Raw genomic sequence first — 18,711 nt, forward strand, 5'->3', positions numbered from 1 at the left:
TAATTTTGGAGTCAGTGACTAAGTTTAATAGAAAAACTTACGTCTTTTGACAAAGTAACATTTTTTAAGATGGCTAATTTATAAAAGACTTTTCTCTGATTCTTCTATAGGTGATACAGAAGATGGGGAAGAATACGATGACCCTTTTGCTGGGCCCCCAGACACGGTTTCATTAGCTTCCGAAAAATACGATAAAGATGATGAAGCCCATTCTGAAGGTATGTGCTATTTTCCCATTGAATGTACCTCTGGACTCTCCAACACCGCGCAAAGGTGGTGGTCTTGTCAGAAAGCGTAGAAATGCAGAGGCTTCGGTAACTTACCTTTACCAGAACCTTTTAAGGAACAGAAGAGCTCTCTCTAGTGGTTTTCCTAAGTATGTAGTTCCTTCTGTTCCTAAGAAATTGTCTTCACTAGAATTTTTAAGAGAGTGTTTACATCACTGTATGAATATTATTAGTAAGTTTGTTGGTTAATTTAATATTATCAGATTCTTGCTTAATTTTATTGTGTTGCTTAATGGCTTCTTGTATTATTTATTTTATAAATAATGAAAAAGGTTTTTGGTCTTTTTTTTGAAAACTTCATCGAAAATGAGTTCATAAAATATTAAATTAATTATTCCTACATTGCCTTCTCACATTAAGACAGGTTTTTATCAAATGCTTCTTTTAATACACATTTTCATTATTCTGAGTGTCACCTAAAATCTCCCATGTCCATATTATGCCATATTATGATGTTTTGTATTAATTGAATTAGTAATGAAGTTGATCATTTATCTCCGAGTAATTTTTTAAAAACCTGTCCAAGTATGAAACTTCCTTTCAGTATAGCATGTGCTTTCACTGTTGCAGCAAGGTGAGGGTGTCTGCCTAATAGAGACCTTATAAGGGTGATATAAAGTTATAAATTAAGAATGTGTATCGATAAATTAGCCATGCATATTAATTCGTGGCACTCAAAGTTTCACATAGACACAGAAATGAATAATGCCTTCTGCCACTGGATGATGATCAAACTGTGCAGTTCCGTCTCTAAATACAATTGCTGAATGAAAATATGCTTCTTGCAACAGAGCACTCCACATTTTATGTTATCCAGATTATTCCCTTTGGAAACATAAATTGCTTTTATGAGGTATAAAATTATGTCTATTGCAGAACAGGGATAAGTCAAGTACATGCATAAGTGATAAACATTCTAACCACTGATTCAGAACAACACAATCTTTTTTTTTTATATTCAGAACTTTGTACAATGTGTAGCAATAATAATCACATCCATTTTATTTAAATTTTACGTTTTGGCAAAAATTTAATTTCTATTTTTCAAGGAAGAGATTTTTTCCCCTTATCTTCCCTATTTTTTGAATAAGATGCATCTTTCTCTTGAGTCTCACTTATCTGAAGCCGAGAGTTACCCTTACTAACCTGATCTTCAAAAGCATTTGTTAGAAAATGTTTTATAATTGATGAAATAGTATTTTCGGGCAAAACAATGAATTATTATTTGAGTTGAACTCTTTTTCAGACATGTTACAGTGATTTATTTTGCTTCTGTTAAGTGTTGGTGGATAGAAATGAGTATGTGTGTATATGTAGACAGTGTTTCTACTCGAGAATCTACACACACACACACAAACTGTTTGTAGAATATATAAGCTCAGAGTTTAAAAAAAATAGCATAAATATTTTGAAGTACAAGAAAGCATTATGTGCATTCTTAAAAAAATTTAACCTAAGAGATCCAACAATTACATTGAAAGCCAGTGTTTTGTTAGAAAAGTGAATTATTAAACCATAACGTATTTACATAATTATTTTATTTTCTTTATTATGAGTAAATAATTTATCATATGTTTGTTTTCATAACCAAACATATGGGAAATGCACTAATAGCATGAAAAAGATTTACTGTTAAAAGATTACGTTATCAATATTTGAATATTATTTAATAACTTATATTTATGTATAACATTAAGTTTTTTGTTAAATATTGGTGCATTTTCATTAGTGCTGGTATAAGCAGTTCTTAAGCAGATTGAATATTTAAACTTTTAGTATTATTCATTTTTGGTATATAAAAACTACCATATATGGTCATTTTATATTTTCTTCTAAGAGTGTTATAAATTAATTTAAAAACTACCACTTGAACTTGTAATTTCTACTCTGAAATATCTAGTCATGTTAGTTTCTCTGCCTTCAACATAGATTTAGAATGTGCTCTCTCTTCCTTTCCGAATAAATTTTCCTTCATTATGGGACTTCGGTCTAATGGTATATTAATTATAAAAAGATAATGCATTTAACAATAAGTATAACTAAATTAGCATAGGTCACCAAAAGGCCTTTTGTCAAATCAGATTGTTGTTTTGTCCTTTTGACTTTTACCTTATGGTAGGCACTAACAGAGTATCTGAACTTTGATGGATTATAAACTCTAAACATGATATGTATTTTTCATAATGCTAATGTAATTTTCAAGGTACTGAAAAGGTCAAACCTGCACATCTTTGTGTGCGTTCTAAGTCTGTCTTTTCCTTTAATATTTCTTTTTCTCTGTTACTCTGGTTCAAAAGTTCACTCAGTTCCCAAATGGCTACCTAATTTTCCAGTTATTCCCTCAAGCCATATGTGTTTTGGTTTCTTTATGGTTTATTAGGTACTGTAGGAAAGTAGCATAAGTTATATCTTCTAATGAAATTCAAACACACTTCAGTGATGCTTCGACTTGATTGCTGGTAGCAATTAAATCACAGCCAAGGAGAATAATGCATAATCTCACAAGGTCCAGACACCCTATAGAAATTGAAAGGGGATGAAAACAGAAAACAAAAACAAAGTCTTCAAACCCTGCCAGACACACTGTTTCCAGCCTGCCTTTTTTTTTTTTTTTATTGGCCAACTGCCTGATTGATAGCAAAATCATAACTTGCTGCATGCTAACAGGCAGAGTTCACTTGTAGGTTATTGTGAGCTGATAAAGGGTTAGATGGAGTTTTGATTTTCGCATTGGACCTTGGTACACCAGATTAATGGAATTTCAATGAGAGACTAGAGTAGCCACAGCTTTGTCAGAGAAACAGATGGAGATTCTATAGTCATGTCTACTCGTTAATACTAGTTGCCTGAAAGGTGTGCCGTTTCTCTATACAAAAGAGTTGATATAATTGATTTTTGAGTGGTGCATCGAAAAAAAGTACCTTATTGATGACTAGAATTGTAACATAGATGGTGACAGATTTTTGTATAGCTTGTAGCATCAAAATATTGTAGGTTGTAATTTTTTCTTCTCTCTCTTTGGAAGCACTTTTATTTTTTAAGAGGAAATACATTTTAAGACAACAGCAAAAAAAGGAAAAAGTGACATGGTAAATTAGCTTTTAAGAAAAACAGTAAGTCTATTTTATTTATACATGATTGTATGACTGCTCTTAGTTTCATTTTGATGTGCTAATATTTATTTAAAAAAACATATACTAGAAATATCATTTTATTAACTTTGTGCCTTTTTTTTCTGGAAAATTAAAACAACCATCATGGTTTCTAAGCTACATCGCTGTTAGAAGTTTTATGCTATTGTGTGGCTGGATGTGCAAAAGTGTTCATATAAATGGTGCATGTCAGTGAGCAGATAAAATTAGAGAAAATGAAACTCAAAACCTTAAAGAAAAAGATCCCTCATTGTACATGTGAGGATGCTTTCTTGAGCACTAAGGTGGGAGAGGCCGGGTGGCCTTTAGACACTGTGTAATGACTTGGGTTTCCATTTTTCTATTCTGAAATCATTTTTCATTCATTTTCGTCATCTGTGAAAGAAGGCTTCTAACCACGTAGCATTGTGGAAAGTCCCTGAGGTAAGGTGAAAGGATTCTATGAGCTAGAAGACGTATATCGGCTGTACCCATCGATGATAAGTCAAAGAATCCCAGTGGACATTTGTTACAAATCTGATTCAGTCCTAGACCATAATCACTTTGTGGATAAGATTCTGGAACCTCTAGGGTGTGAATATAGGAAGGCTAAAATGAAACTAAAGGTATAAAACAGTCATATATTGTCGTGGTATCTTCCTAACTAAAATTTACCAAGTACTGTAGGTTACTGAAAACTGTGGGCATTGCAAGGACATAGGTTTATATGAAAATATCTTGGTTCAGGAATGGAACTGGTTTTTAAAGCTTGAGGATTAAGAAAAAAGGCTAAGCCTGTCTTGATCATAATTCATGAGAGTAAATAATGATTTTTTTTCTTTTTTGGTATACTTTTCTTTAAGAAAGCCTAATGTATGAAAATTGGGATTTATAAAACATATAAATCACTTATTCCAAAGGATTGCATTAAAAAAGATGATCTCTGGGATGCCTGGAAATAATGAGCTCTCACAGTGCATCTGAAACAGGCTTAGATATAAATCCATCTATGTGCACACACAGTAAATTTAATGTGTGAATTTCTACACATTGCATGCCAAACTTTTGAGGAAGATATCTTTTTGTGTAAAATTAGGTTTAGCACTCATCTGTTCTTGTAAAAGCAAGCAATAGATGCTTTACTTTTCTCTGGGTTTCAGTAGAATATGAAACAATGTTTAAAAACTGGGAAAAAAAGGTTCTTTCCCTACCTTTTATAAAACATTTTATTTTTGAATAATCTCTACCCCCAATATGGGACTCAAACTCACAACTTCGGGACCCAAAGTCATATATGCTTTACTGACTGAGCCAACCAGCACCTACCCCTCCGTGGTTCTTTCAATAACTTACCATTAAGGGTAAGGGTTTTTCTACCATAGTATCATGGGATTTTTTTAAAAATTCAAGTTTGGGGCCCCTGGGCGGCTCATTCAGTTAAGCATCCGGCTTCAGCTCAGGTCATGACCTCATGGTTCATGGGTTCGAGCCCCGTGTCGGGCTCTGTGCTGATCGCTAGCTCAGAGCCTGGAGCCTGCTTCGGATTCTGTATCTCCCTCTCTCTCTGACCCTCCCCTGCTCGTACTGTCTCTCTCTGCCTCTCAAAAATTAAAAAAAAAACACATAAAAATTAGTTTATTTATTTTGAGAGAGACAGTCTCCAAGCAGAGGAAGGGCAGAGAGAGAGAGAAAGAGAGAGAGACTGAGAATCCCAAGTAGGTTCCAGTGTCTCTGCAGAGCCTTATGCAGGGCTTGAACCCATGAGACTGAGATCATGATGAGCTGAAACTGAGTTGGACGCTTAACTGACTAAGCCACTCAGATGCCCCAGTATCATGAGAATTTTGATACTTAAATTCATATTATTAAATTTTATTCTGAGAATTTAGACAAGTTTTATAATTTGCATATATCTTTGTGTATATAATGTACATTACTGTTGCACTTAAGTTTTTTTTTAAATTATTTTGTTATTTCAGTGTACCAATTGCTAGCTTGTGTGTGTTATGGCAATATAGGAAGGTGATTACTTTAGTTCTTCTGTAATGTATATAACATAATGTTGTCCTCAGGTAGAAGTGAGGGATTATAGCTTGGGGAAATGATAAAAAGTAGAAAACACTTAAGACTCAGGATATATGTTATGTGATTGCAAATATAAAGTTCATAGATGTGAAATATTTTCATGATACAAAGGTACATCTGAGTTAATAAAAATACAGTCATCTTTCTAAGTTTTATGCCACGGAATGGGAAAACACCTCAAAATAAAACAAAGTGGGCCAATAAGGCTATAACAAAGTGGACTAGATTGGAAAGATTGGAAAGGTAGGAACACTCAACATAACGAAACGTAACATACCTTTAAGATAGTAAATCAGCAGTTATTTACACAGTATATGAGAAGATGCAAGATACCTTGCCAGGACAATGGGAAATTCAAAGGTGAACAAGACAAAGTTCCTGTTTTCAAGAGCCATCTGGTCTAGATGGAAGAAGACAGTCACCTGAAATCAGGTGGTAATGAGCAAGCTAAGTTTCTAGTAAGGCAGATTCCCAAAATAGTAACTAACATGTGTTACCCCGTTCAATTGATTTGGTCTGTACCAAACAAAAAACTGGTTTCATTGTTTCTCCTCTCGGATTTGTTGACTAAGCCAGTCATATATTTTGATATAATCTTAAATAAACCAAAGCAAACACTTTAGGTCTATATTCTGAGAGGCTGTGGAGTAAATTGTGGAGGGGAGGGCCTTTTATTTAAGTGAGGTTTTACATGGTTCCTGAAGTTTGCTGGAGAGAAAGTGGGAAAAGCTGCTGAAAACATTTGGGGCAGAAGCCCGAAAACCAGGCTTTTCATCAGTAACTGCGTGTTTATAGGGGCAGTGCCTTGACCCAAGGAAGTTTGAGCCCCACTCACAGATCTTTAGGTGCTAGTGGTAAAGGTGATTTTGGCTGTTGAAGAGCACTGTATCTTATAAGACTTAGTTGCATAACAGGCTTTTCTTTCTTGCTGTGTATATGTGGATTTGGTCTGCAGTCTGAGTTTGGAGAAGTTACAGTACGGGGCTTCCTGTTTTCAGTTGTGTGTCCTGTTTGTAACCTGAGCTAAACGGTGTATTTAGAGTTTAGAAATTGAAAAGCAAAAGTTACTTAAGACAGTGGACCGACAGGGGCGCCTGGCTGACTGAGTCGGTAGAGCATGTGACTCTTGGTCTTAGGGTTGTATGTTTGAGCCCCACAATGGGTGTAGAGATTAGTTAAAAACAAAATCTTAAACCACAAAGAAACACAGTGGACTGATCGATTTGATTTTAGAGGAGGGCATGCTAGCCTGCCCAGGATTCCCAAGGGCGCCGCCTTCCTCTGAAACAGTATCTTAGAGGTGGCTGTGCTGGTGGCTGGGGTAGCATCTTCCGGGAAGGAATGAATTAATACTTATTAAGAGATTAGTCTGGCTCTGAACTAGATTCTTTCATGTACATCACTTCCTTCAATTGGCTCAGAGTGACCCTATGAGGGGAGACATTTCTCCTATTTTATTGTGGAAACTGAGACTCAGTAAGGTTTAGGTCCCTTGACCAGAATATCCAACTCATAAGTAGCAAACTTCAACTTCTTTGGTCCTTTTATGCCATGCTGTTTAAACAATTAGACTAGCTTGAGGTGCCTGGGTGGCTCAGCTGGTTAAGCGACTGACTTCGGCTCAGGTCATGATCTCGCAGTTTGTGAGTTCGAGCCCTGCACTGGGCTCTATGCTGATGGCTCGGAGCCTGGAACCTGCTTTGTGTCTCCCTCTCTCTCTCTGCCCCTTCCCTGCTTATGTGTGCGTACTCTCTCTCTTAAAAAAGTAAATAAATATTAAAAAAAAAAGAATGAGACTAGTTTTCTAATTACAGGAGGCATGCATATGGTTGGAAAAGAACAGAAGGATCTTCAGTAAAAGTAAAAGCCTTCTTACTCACCCCACCCTGACCTGTCTTCGCCAGAGGGAGGCACTTGTTACAGTTTCTTCTGTTGGTTACCTTAATAACTCCAGATACTCTATTTCTGTACTATAATATAGAAGTATACTGACTTGATCAACCTTAAACAGCATCTGTTGACTCCCTTTATGATAGATGATTCTTGAAACCTCCTCTCCTACTTCTGCATCCCGGTTTTTTAATTTAATTTTTAGTTCTTGTTGTGCTTGCTTTTGACTTAAATCATGGAATGTGTCAACCTCCGACAGTGTCCATTGACTCTTTGTTATAAAATATGAGGAAGCTTGTGCACCTAGCCTTTCTTTCTTCCATCTCACTTCTCACTCCTCAATTCTAATTTTCATAATGAAATAATTTTTGCATTGTTAAAATCCATAACTTTTATATTTGATTCTCTAAGTTGATTGTGCTTTGTCTATGAGTTAAGTTTTGAATGTTGGTCCATTTCCTTCCTGCTAATGCTTTTTCTCAAATGTCTGCAAGCCTTGGTTATTGATTCATTTTTATGAGTGAAGGACCCAGTCAGAGTAGCTTGTGTGGGGCTTCTTTTGCTTCTGTTATCCTGCAAGGCTTTTCTTTTCTTTTGAGAGGTGGAGTGCGAGCAGGGGAGGAGAAGAGAGAGAGGGAGACACAGAATCGGAAATAGGCTCCAGATTCTGAGCTGTCAGCACGGAGTCCCATGTGGGGCTTGAACCCAAGAACCATGAGACATGACCTGCACCAAAGTCAGACACTTAACCAACTGAGCCACCTACGTGCCCCTCTTTTGAATGGGGGTTGTCAATAAAGGGGACGAGGCTTGACTATAGTCAGCTTGCTACCAGGCTCTTAGGAGCAGACAGGCAGACCAGGATTCCCACCGTTGTCAGAATAAGCGGGGGCATTCTCAGGGGGAAGTGTAATGCTTTTACTTAATTCCTCGTGACAGGCTTTTAATCACCCTTCTATTCTTTTTTAGTGTTTGGGTTTGGGCCCTCTGGAGCTCTCCGAAGCTCTGCTCACTCAGCTTTAGTACCCTTCCCAGGAGCCCTCCTTGGGAGCTAGTGTGCTTTATGTAGAGTAGAGTTCAGAGTCTGGATGCAAATGCCTTAATTGCCAGCTGCTTTTGAGGATAGATCCGCTGTTCTACCCACTTTGATTATAGTTCTTTCACGAGTACCCCTCTTCACCGTCCTCTAACTCGGCTTGTGGCGTTTTTGGGGCGCCTTTGCGGAACCAGCACTCACTCTCCCTCGCGTCCTCCTGGGCTCTGGTTCCCCTATTATGACTCCCTTACTTAGTCTCATCTGCCTTTCATTTCTTGGGAATGATCAAATTTTTTGATCTACGGAAGATGCTTTTTCTTGACTACCAATGTGATTAAGATTTTATTCTTTTGGAAAAAGAAAGTTTTTAAATTTTTATTATTTTTAAAGATTTATTTTGAGAGGGAGAGATCAGGTGTGCACACGCATGAGCAGGGGAGGGACAGAGAGAGAGAACCCCAAGTGGGCTCCGCCGCACTGCCAGCTCAGAGCCTGATACAGGGCTTGAACCCTCAAACTGTGAGATCATGACCTGAGCTGAAATCAAGAGTCAGCCGCTTACCTGACTGAGCCACCCAGGTGCCCCAAGGTTTTATTCTTTAAAAACAAACAAAAATCATTTCACGGGAGACTTTTAGGAAGAAAGGTGGGTGCTGTCTGTGTTCCTTTTCTAATAACATCAAGAGGCTGCTTTGTCCTAAACCATTTCCACAGTTGATCTGCTGGAATCATTCCCTGGGTACGCTCCCTGACTACAGTCCAAGGTAGTCCCTGACATGTCAGTCAAACCTTAGATACAGTTACTTAGAGTGAGCGCTAGCTTTCTAGAAGGACCTAGATGCTGTAAGCAGTGGAGCACTGCCCCTTCCCCTAATAGAACTGTAGTTGTATTGTGGGTACAACATGTACAAACCTAATATTTTGGAAACAACTTTATCAACTTTGTTCCAACACAGAAATGCGTGGCACTGACCCTAATGCTAGGAGGTAAGAAAAGGAAGAACCTGTTGCAAACTGGTCTCGATGAATCATGTTTTATGGAACAAAATTGCAGTTTGAACCAGAACTTAACAAGGACAGGTAGAGGTTTAATTAGTCAAGGAATGAGGGGAGAATGTTTTCCAGAGAAGGTGAGGTGGTGGAGACAAGAAGAAATAGGGCTGGAAATCAGTGTGGTTTGAGGTGCAGCGTGACGACAAGCGTGGCTTGGGAAGAGTGAAGAAGACTGGGCGATGAGGATCCACGAGGGTTCATGTTACAAGCATTGGCTGTCTTCTTTCCTCTGGTTCTGATTTATCCACTCACCGAGTTAACTCGGGCTAAGGCACTGGCTTTGTGAATTTGTTTCTACTTCTTTACAAAGGTTTCCATTATTTTAGGCAAGGGAGAACTTAATTATCAAGGACTGTAAATGGCGTCTGACTTTGGCTCAGGTTATGATCTTGCAGTTTTGTGGGTTCGAACCCCACGTCGGGCTCTGTGCTGACAGCTCAGAGCCTGGAGCCTGCTTCAGATTCTGTGTCTCCCTCTTTCTGTCCCTCCCCTGCTTGCGCACTGTGTGTGTCTCTCTCTCTCTCAAAAATAAATAAACATAAAAAAATTCTTTAAAAACCTTTATAGATCTATTAAAAAAACAAGAAACTGGGAATAGTAACACCATCCATATCCTGTGGCCATTGTGAGGATTAAATGGGATAAGCATATGCTGAGCTTAGAAGACTTCCTGGCCCATAGTAAAGACATGTTAAATGCAAGGTATTATTGCTGTCCAGCCTGTTTATCTAAGGATTGCCTTAGATAAATGTCTTTTTCTGTGTTTGACACAGCAGTGTGCCTGAGGTGTTGCCCATCTTTTCTACTGTTTGACTCAGATGTTTCACGGGCTAAGCTGGGTTTTGTAGGATATGCAGTCAGAAGTTTTAGAGATTCATAAGAGATGATCATGTTTTAAATTGCGTACTCTGTGTTGGAAACAATTACTAGTTTTCTGTAATAAACTGATCATGCCTTTGTTCAGAACCATTCTACCTCTCTGTGCCTTAACTGTTCTCTGTTGAGCAAATAATGGGAATGTGAGAATAAAGAAATTTCGTACCTGGGAAAATTTTGTGGATAAGCATCATGAGCCCACGGAAGGACTCACTCACTTTATATGTGAACTCAATAGTTAGTGACTAAAAAGCTTGCAAACTTTTGAAACTATTTGAATGACTTTGAGCTGTATTAAAGATTCATAAAATGATACGTGGAAAAAAAGGTGGGGGGAAAAGTGGCCTGAAGTTTTTAGGAAACAAGGCTACCAATCAGTAAGAGTCAATTAGGATAATGTTAAAGACAGTAGCAGGTTCAAGCAGAAGGAATAGTACACGTGACCCAGAGGCAGGGCTGGAACGTTGTCGTTAAGAGCAAATAATGCTCTGTTAATAAATAGAGTAGATTAAGGCAAAAATTGTTTCTTAAATTTTTACAGAGATTAAACCTGGGATGCAGCCTTTGGTATCTGCTTATCAAAATATTTTTTCAAAACTGTGAGTAGTTACCAGGGTCCTTGTTTCAATATTTTAGGGAAAATGAGATACACATGCTATAGATTTAAAAGTAATATAGATACTTTTAAAGAAAGGGCCTCTGCAAGGAAGGTTTAAGAATCAACTTGAGTCAATTATTTTTTTTTGAGGAGCTTTTTTCCTACATGTGAGGAGTGCCTTGCAGTTTATAATTTAGAGTAAAATTGAAGCAATTCTTTTATTAATCCTCCTAAAGTTATGGCTTTTGAGAATATATGCAGTTATGGGGTTAAAATGGATGACTTGGATTTTATAGAGCCCATCAACAGTTTGGGGGTGGTCTAGGGTTCTTAAAGTATTCTTTTTTAAAGAATTAATACAGAGAACAAATTGAGAGTTGCTGGAGGGGTTGGGGTGGGGGTTAAATGGGTGACAGACATTAAGGAGGGCTCTTTTCTGGATGAGCACTGGGTGTCATATGTAAGAGATGAATCACTGGGTTCTACTCCTAAAGTCAAGACTACACTGTATGTTAGCTAACTTGAATTTAAATTCTAAAAAAGAATCTTATTGGGGTAAAATTAACATAACCCTAGAATTTACCCATTAAAGTATACAATCAGTAATTAAAAAATTTTTTTTAAATCTTTATTTATTTTTGAGAGAGACAGAGCATGAGTGGGGGAGAGGCAAAGAGAGAGGGAGACATAGAATCTGAAGTAGGCCCCAGGCTCTGAGCTATCAGCACAGAGCCCAACATGGGGCTCCAATTCACCCAAGGTGAAGTTGGACGCCCAACTGACTGAGCCACCTACGTACCCCTACAATTCCGTAATTTTCAATAAATTCACAGAGCTGTGCAGGAAGCATCACTCTGCCAATCAATTTTAGAACATTTTTATTTTCACAGAAAAGAAACCCAAGTTCTCTAGCAGATACTCCCCATTTCCCCACCCCCTTTCTACATGGATGGGCCTAAGCAATCGCAAATCTACTTTCTGTCTTTATCACTTTGCCTAATCTGGACGTTTTACTTAAGCCTTTTGTGTCTGGCTTCTTTTACTTATGTAAAGGAATGTGTTCGAAGTTCATCCATATGGTAGTATATACCAATACTTCATTCTGTTGTATAGCCTGATAATCCTCCAGTTGTATGGATATACCGCATTTAGTTTGTCCACTCATCAGTTGATAGGCTTTTGAGTTGTTTCTTCTTTTTGGCTTTTATTAACAATGCTGCTATGAACATATGTGTATAAGTTTTTATGTGAATGAATATGTTTTCATTTCTCTTGGAGTGTCATATGTTAACTCTAAGTTTCATGTTTTGTCATATTGTCAAACTGTATACCAAAGTACTATGCCATTTTGTGTTCCTACCAGCAGTGTGAGAAGGTTTCCATCTATATCCTCTTCACCACTTGTTATTGTCTGGCCCTACTTTAGTCGTCCTAGTAGGTATGAGGTGTCTCATGATCGTTTTTTTTTTGTTTTGTTTTGTTTTTTACTTATTTTTGAGAGACAGAGAGACAGTGCGAGCAGGTTAGGGTCAGAGAGAGAGGGAGACAGACTCTGAAGACAGGCTCCAGGCTCTGAGCTAGCTGTCAGCACAGAGCCCGATGCGGGGCTCAAACCCATGAATCGTGAGATCATGACCTGAGCTGAAGCCAGATGCTTAACCACCTGAGCACCCAGGCGCCCCTCATGATAGTTTTGATTTGCATTTCTATAATGACTAATGATGTCAATCGATCATCTTTTCATGTACCCATTGGCCATTTGTATATCTTTTTCAGAGAATGCTTACTCAAAGGGTTTTCTTATTTCTCAATGAGGCTCTTTTTATTAAGTTATAAGAATTCTTTATATATTCTAGCTACCAGTCTCTTACTAGATATATGACTTGTGAATATTTTCTCCAGTTCTATAGGTTGTCACTTTCTTGATGGTGTCCTTTGAAGCACAAAAGTTTTAAATTTGATGAAGTCTAATTTGTCTAATTTTTCTTTTTTTGCCTGTGCTTTTGGTGTCATATTTAAGAAGTCTTTACCTAACTAAAGATTCTTTAGGTGTTCTTAACTCACAGCTAAGTAGTTTCTTAAAATACTGAGCTCTTTTACTCTAGCAGTTATGAGATTAATGTGCTAGTTAAAACAAGGACATATTCTAGCTCCCCTACAATGTTATTGTTGCTTCGTGCATATTTTAAAAATTGTGCAAATAGCAAAAAGTAATTTTCTTGCTGTGACTTTTCAGCTCAGTGAACTCTTGAATTCTGTAGCCTTTAACAACCTTTAAAAAAAGAATTCTTGCTTTGTGTTGTTGCATAGGGTATCACTCCTCTCGTTTCTAGCCATACATACGTATTGTATTCTATAATGGATGTATAATCACATGGATCTTTCATGTTAGTTTCACTTTAACAACTTATTTTAGGGAACACGTAGTCAAAGTAGATTATTTTCTTCATTCTTTGGCTTTTGTTGATTTTCTAGGCTTTTCAATGTATAATTATAGTGGTGAGATCTAAGCAGTGCCGGCATCATTGCTAGAAAAATGATTGCTATTTTTGGCTTTCAGAAAGAGAGTTGTTTTGTTTCTTTGAATTCATCTCTTTTCCTTTGTCAGGATTCCTCCCCCCCCCCCCCCCCCCCCCCCCCCCCCCCCCCCCCCCCCCCCCCCCCCCCGCCACATGTGTCTGTCACTAAACTGAGCAGTCTTGCCAGATAAGGGAACTGAGACATGAGGAAGCTATGTGAGTTATCTAAGCAATGCTACTCAATGTGTGGTCTGCAGACTGGTCTGGGTCTGTGATCTATTTGTTACTGGTCTGCAACAACCTAAGTACAGAAACTGAGAGTCAGCACTTAGAAATGTTGATAGTATTTTGATATTCTGCGTTATCTACATATGTGGCCATTATTTTTTCCTAGTAATTCATATTACATAATATATATTTGTATATACACACATAAATATGTATACATTATTTCCTAGTAATTCATATTTTATATGTGTATACCTATATATGTGTGTATAATTTATCATGTTTTGGGGAGAAAAACTCTACCTCAGCTAGAAGCATTGATCTAGAGTCAGAGAGAGAATGAATTACAGTGGTCTTAGGACTCTTAACTTCTGATTTTTGGTTGTTGTTCTTTTTTTTAGGAGCCCAGTATCTTTCTCTGTATCTTCGTCCGTATAGGCATAGTTATATTTAATTTAAATATTAGATTCATCTTCACGATGGAGAAATTTTAGGAATTCTAATTCCATATTTCTTGTCAAATATACTTTCAAGTTTCAGTGTCATCATCAGATATTTAATTTTATTTTTCCATGTGAAAGTCCTGAGCGCAGCGTCCAAGTTTGGGTGTTATGAACCAGTGGTGCATCTTCAAAGCTTTTCATTTGGAATAACTAGAGAAAAGGTTAATGTAATTTGAATACCATCTTGTGCTATTCCATGCCTAAAAAGCAGAAACAGATAGTGTTATCTTAAAGACTCTGTCAGAAAAGTAATTTCATTTCAAAGATGTGCTTTTGCGTCATTTTGTTTAAATGTTTTTAGAAGCTTCTCGCTTTTTAATACCAACTATAAGCTTTACTATTTTGAACATGCCTATCACTTTCTTGAACACCAATTGAAGTTAATAAAAATAATATTTTAATATAAAAAATAGTAAAATTCTTACCATGGGGACAAAGAAATATATATATATTTCTTTCATTGAATAGGACTTGTTTTTGTATTGGTGTCCTGGGATCTATGTCCTGGGATCTATGTATGCTATAAGCCTCTAATGTGCTTAGAATAGGATTTCTTTGCTGAAAGAAAATGTGTCTTATAGGAGGTAAAGAATTGATTTTTTAAAAAATAGAAATAGGAAGAAAGTGTGACAAAATTGCTTGTTTTAGGCAGAGTGCTAGATGGAAGAGAAGTTTAACTCAACAGATTTTACTGTTTGTTCTGTTAGACTGGGGGGAATAAAATGATTAATAAGACATGTCATTGGCCTTAAGGATCTTATAGATTCGTAGAGGAAAGAGAGAGATGCAAATATTAAGTCTAATTCAAGGCAGATTGGTGTACTCACTGCTTTAAGACCTATAGAGGAAGAAAGAAGGTGATAATTATGATTGGAATGAAAACAGTCATGATAGTGGAGGTGGCATTTCAGCCAGGTCCGGGAGAGTAAGAAGGCTTCTGAGCTGTGGAACATGGAGGGAGTAACGCTTCAGGTTTGTGAAATAGCTTGGTAAAGGGATGTGTTGGTTCAAACTCTCAACGCCTCAGATGGAAACCGAGCTCAAACTGGCTAAAGCAGAAAGTAGGAAGGGGAATGTATTGGTTTACCCATGAGAGAAGGACGGAGTTGGGGCCTCGCTTTGTGCCCACGTGTGTCCAGGTGAGTGTTCAAACTGTAGTGAGCATTCTCACTCACAACCTGCTTCCGTTAAGATGGCCACCAGCCACCGGCAACTTCTTAGTTATTTTGTCAGCTTAGCAACCCGAATGGAAAGAGATGTCTCTGAATAGTTGTACCATGAGTCTTTGTCTTGGGTCATGCTTATCCTAAATCCATCACTGGGGTGTGGGTGGTGAGAAGGGGATGTCATGGGGGTTGTGGTACTGCAGTTGGCCAGAACTAGGTCATATACCCAAAAAGGAGCTGGGGGGTAGGAGTGAGGTCAGTCCCACCCAAACTACATAGAGATTGGGAGAGGTGTCATTCTCCAAAGGAAAACTGAGGAACTTATACTGAAAGAGAGAAGCAATTCGGGTCAGGCAAAGCCAGATACGTATTATAAGGTAAAGGCTTATGAAAGTGTTACTAACCCTCAGCATTGTAAATGCATGTGTGGGGAGGTAGGAACATGAAGGCCTGGGTGGACAGTGTTCTTAGATACATAGTCAACAGTGAGTGGCTGGTTAGAGGAAGTGATGTCATTAAAGTGGTAGGTTAAAATTATTATTTAGCTTGCTACATTTTGAATTATAGAGAGAAGAGCTGGAGGCAACAAGAAACGTTAAGAAGGCTCACTGGGTAGACTGGTTAACTTTTTTTGTTGTAGTTAAGCTCCCAACTTTCTTTAGGGCCTATTTTCCTGTTTAGTGAGGTTTTTTGGTTTTTGCTTTTTTTTTTTTAATTTCTATTTTTTAAATTAAATTCTTCCAAGTTTTAAGTTAAATTCCAGTTAGTTAACATATAGTGTAGTATTGGTTTCAGGAATAGAATTCAGTGATTCATCCCTTACTTACCATACTCAGTTCTACTCACAACAAGTGCCCTTCTTACTGCCCATCACCCCCCACCTTGTTTTTTATTTTTTGCTTTTAACCTGTTTGCTGTTTGGCTGTCCTGTTCTTGTTCTGATCTCTTCTTGTCCCTTCCTTTCCCTTCCATTCCCTTCCCTTCCGTTCCCTTTTCTTTTCTTTTCTCTTTTTGAGAGAAAGAGAGAACCACAGATCATGATCTCACGGTTCTTAGGTTCGAGCCCCACGTCGGGCTCTGTGATAACAGCTAGCTCAGAGCCTGGGGCCTGTCTTCAGATTCTGTGTCTCCCTCTCTCTCTGACCCTCTCCTGCTCACACTGTCTCTTTCTCTCTCAAAAATAAATTAAAACATTAAAAAAAGAGAGAGAGAAAGAACTAGCAAGGAGGGGCAAAGGGAGGGAGACAAGGATCTGCTGCAGGCTCGGAGCTGTCAGCACAGGGCGCAATGCAGGGCTTGACCTCACAAACCATGAGATCATGACCTGAGCCAAAGTCAGACACTTAACTGATTGAGCCACCCAGGTGCCCCTGGCTGTTCTGAACTTTATGTCTTTTTAACAGTGTATGTATGGGGCGCTTGGGTGGCTCAGTCAGTTAAGTGTCCAACTTTGAGTCAGATCATGATCTCACAGTTTGTGAGTCTGAGCCCCTTGTTGGGGTCTGTACTGACAGCTCAGAGCCTAAATCCTGCTTTAGATTCTGTGTCTCCCTCTCTCTCTGATCCTCCCCTGCTCATTCTCTTTCTCTCAAAAAGAAGTAAACATTAAAAAAAATTATTAGGGGTGCCTGGGTGGCCCAGTCGGTTAAGGGTCCAACTTCAGTTCAGGTCATAATCTCGTGGTTCGTGGGTTTGGCCTGGAGCCTGTCTTCTGATTCTGAGTCTCCCTCTCTCTCTGACCCTCCCCTGCTCACACTGTTTCTCTCTCTCTCTCAAAAATAAATAAAACATTAAGAAAGATAAAAACAGTTTTTAAAAATAGTTTATATATAGAAAGGATTAAATGAAAAATATTAAAATCTAAAGGCTTACAAATATGAAAAATATAAAATATTACAAAATAAAGAAATTAGTGGATGAAACAATCACCTACTTTTTAGCATACATATAAGAAGATAGAATTGTGGGGCACCGAGGTGGCTCAGTCAGTTGGGCGGCTGACTTTGGCTCAGGTCTTGATCTCACAGTTCATGAGTTTGAGCCTTGTATCAGATTCTGTGCTGATAGCTCAGAGCCTGGAACCTGCTTCTGATTCTATGTCTCCCTCTCTTACCTTCTCCCACTCACTCTGTGTCTCTCTTTCTCTCAAAAATAAATAATAAAATGTTTTAAAAAATTACAAAAAATGAAGGTAGAATTGTATAAACAAGCTAAACAAAAATTTAATTTTTAGATTATTTGAATTTAAGTTGTCCTTACTAAACCTGCCTTTTATTTTTATTACTTTTTTCTAATTTGTATTGTTTTACCAAAAATATTGAGGCAGTTAACAAAGATAAATATACTACACAAAAGTTAAAAAAAAAAACAAATCAGGGATAGGGAGATGAAGGGTAGTAGGAAAACTATAGGAAAATTAGCATTAGTATCAAATGGATCTTGTCTGTACTCTAGACTTCTGCTAGAGACCACCCATTTACTTGGCTTTTAGCTTTCTGTTAACCTGTGCAAACAGGGAAGACTGATTAGGTACATGATTTATACCATCTTTGATATAAAAATAAATAGAATACCTAAGAGTAGTATGGGTCTAACTAGTACTAGAACCTATGAAATTTCAAAGAGGCTAAAAAACACAATATGCCATATGATGTGATAAAACCGTCCATAATGCATTCAGTAACACTCTGGAATTCTTCCTTAAAAAATCATCAACATGGGTATTAGATAGCATAATGCCAAAACACGGTTTAGGACAAGTCATTTTATGTGGAGCCAAAATAACTGTCTAGGTCAGGGGTTGGTAGTCTATAGTTCAAGGGGCAAGTCTGCCCTGCTGTTATTTTATAAATAATATTTATTGGAACACAGCCACACCCATTTTATTTATTTAAGTAATCACCACACTCTGTGTGGGGTTCAAACTTAGAGCCCTGGGATCAGGAGTCTCGTGCTCTTACACTGCTACTGGACCCCAGAGGGGCTTGGGATATATTCTTTTTTTAAATATAATTTATTGTCAAATTAGCTTCCATGTGACACCCAGTGCTCATCCCAGCAAGTGCCCTCCTCAGTGCTCATCACTCACCTTCCCCTCTCCCCCACCCCCAGGTTCTTTTTTTTTTTTTTTTTTTAAGATTTTATTTTTAAATAATCTCTACACCCAAGGTGGAGCTTGAACTCACAACCCTGAGATCAAGAGTCATATGCTCCACCAACTGAGCCGGCCAGGTGTCCCAAGATATATTCTTTGACTACTACTTGGAGTGTAGTTATTCTGTGTTACTTATTGTCATACCTTTTTAGCCAGAAGAATTAGAGGTAGGATTGATGTTCTTT

The 18,711-nt window shown here is 37.8% G+C and overlaps 1 protein-coding gene across 2 annotated transcripts in view; it reads left to right on the plus strand.

Moving 5' to 3' along the window:
• SKAP2 (src kinase associated phosphoprotein 2) overlaps window positions 1-18,711 on the plus strand; it is a 185,000-nt gene that overhangs the window by 18,384 nt on the left and 147,905 nt on the right. For both annotated transcript variants that reach the window (XM_029925987.1, XM_029925997.1), the window contains one exon: window positions 111-218. In XM_029925987.1, coding sequence (XP_029781847.1) covers window positions 111-218 — 108 coding nt within the window. The remainder of the gene's footprint in view (window positions 1-110; window positions 219-18,711) is intronic.

This window comes from Suricata suricatta, chromosome 2 (genome assembly GCF_006229205.1).
Source record: "Suricata suricatta isolate VVHF042 chromosome 2, meerkat_22Aug2017_6uvM2_HiC, whole genome shotgun sequence".
NCBI lineage: Eukaryota > Metazoa > Chordata > Mammalia > Carnivora > Herpestidae > Suricata > Suricata suricatta.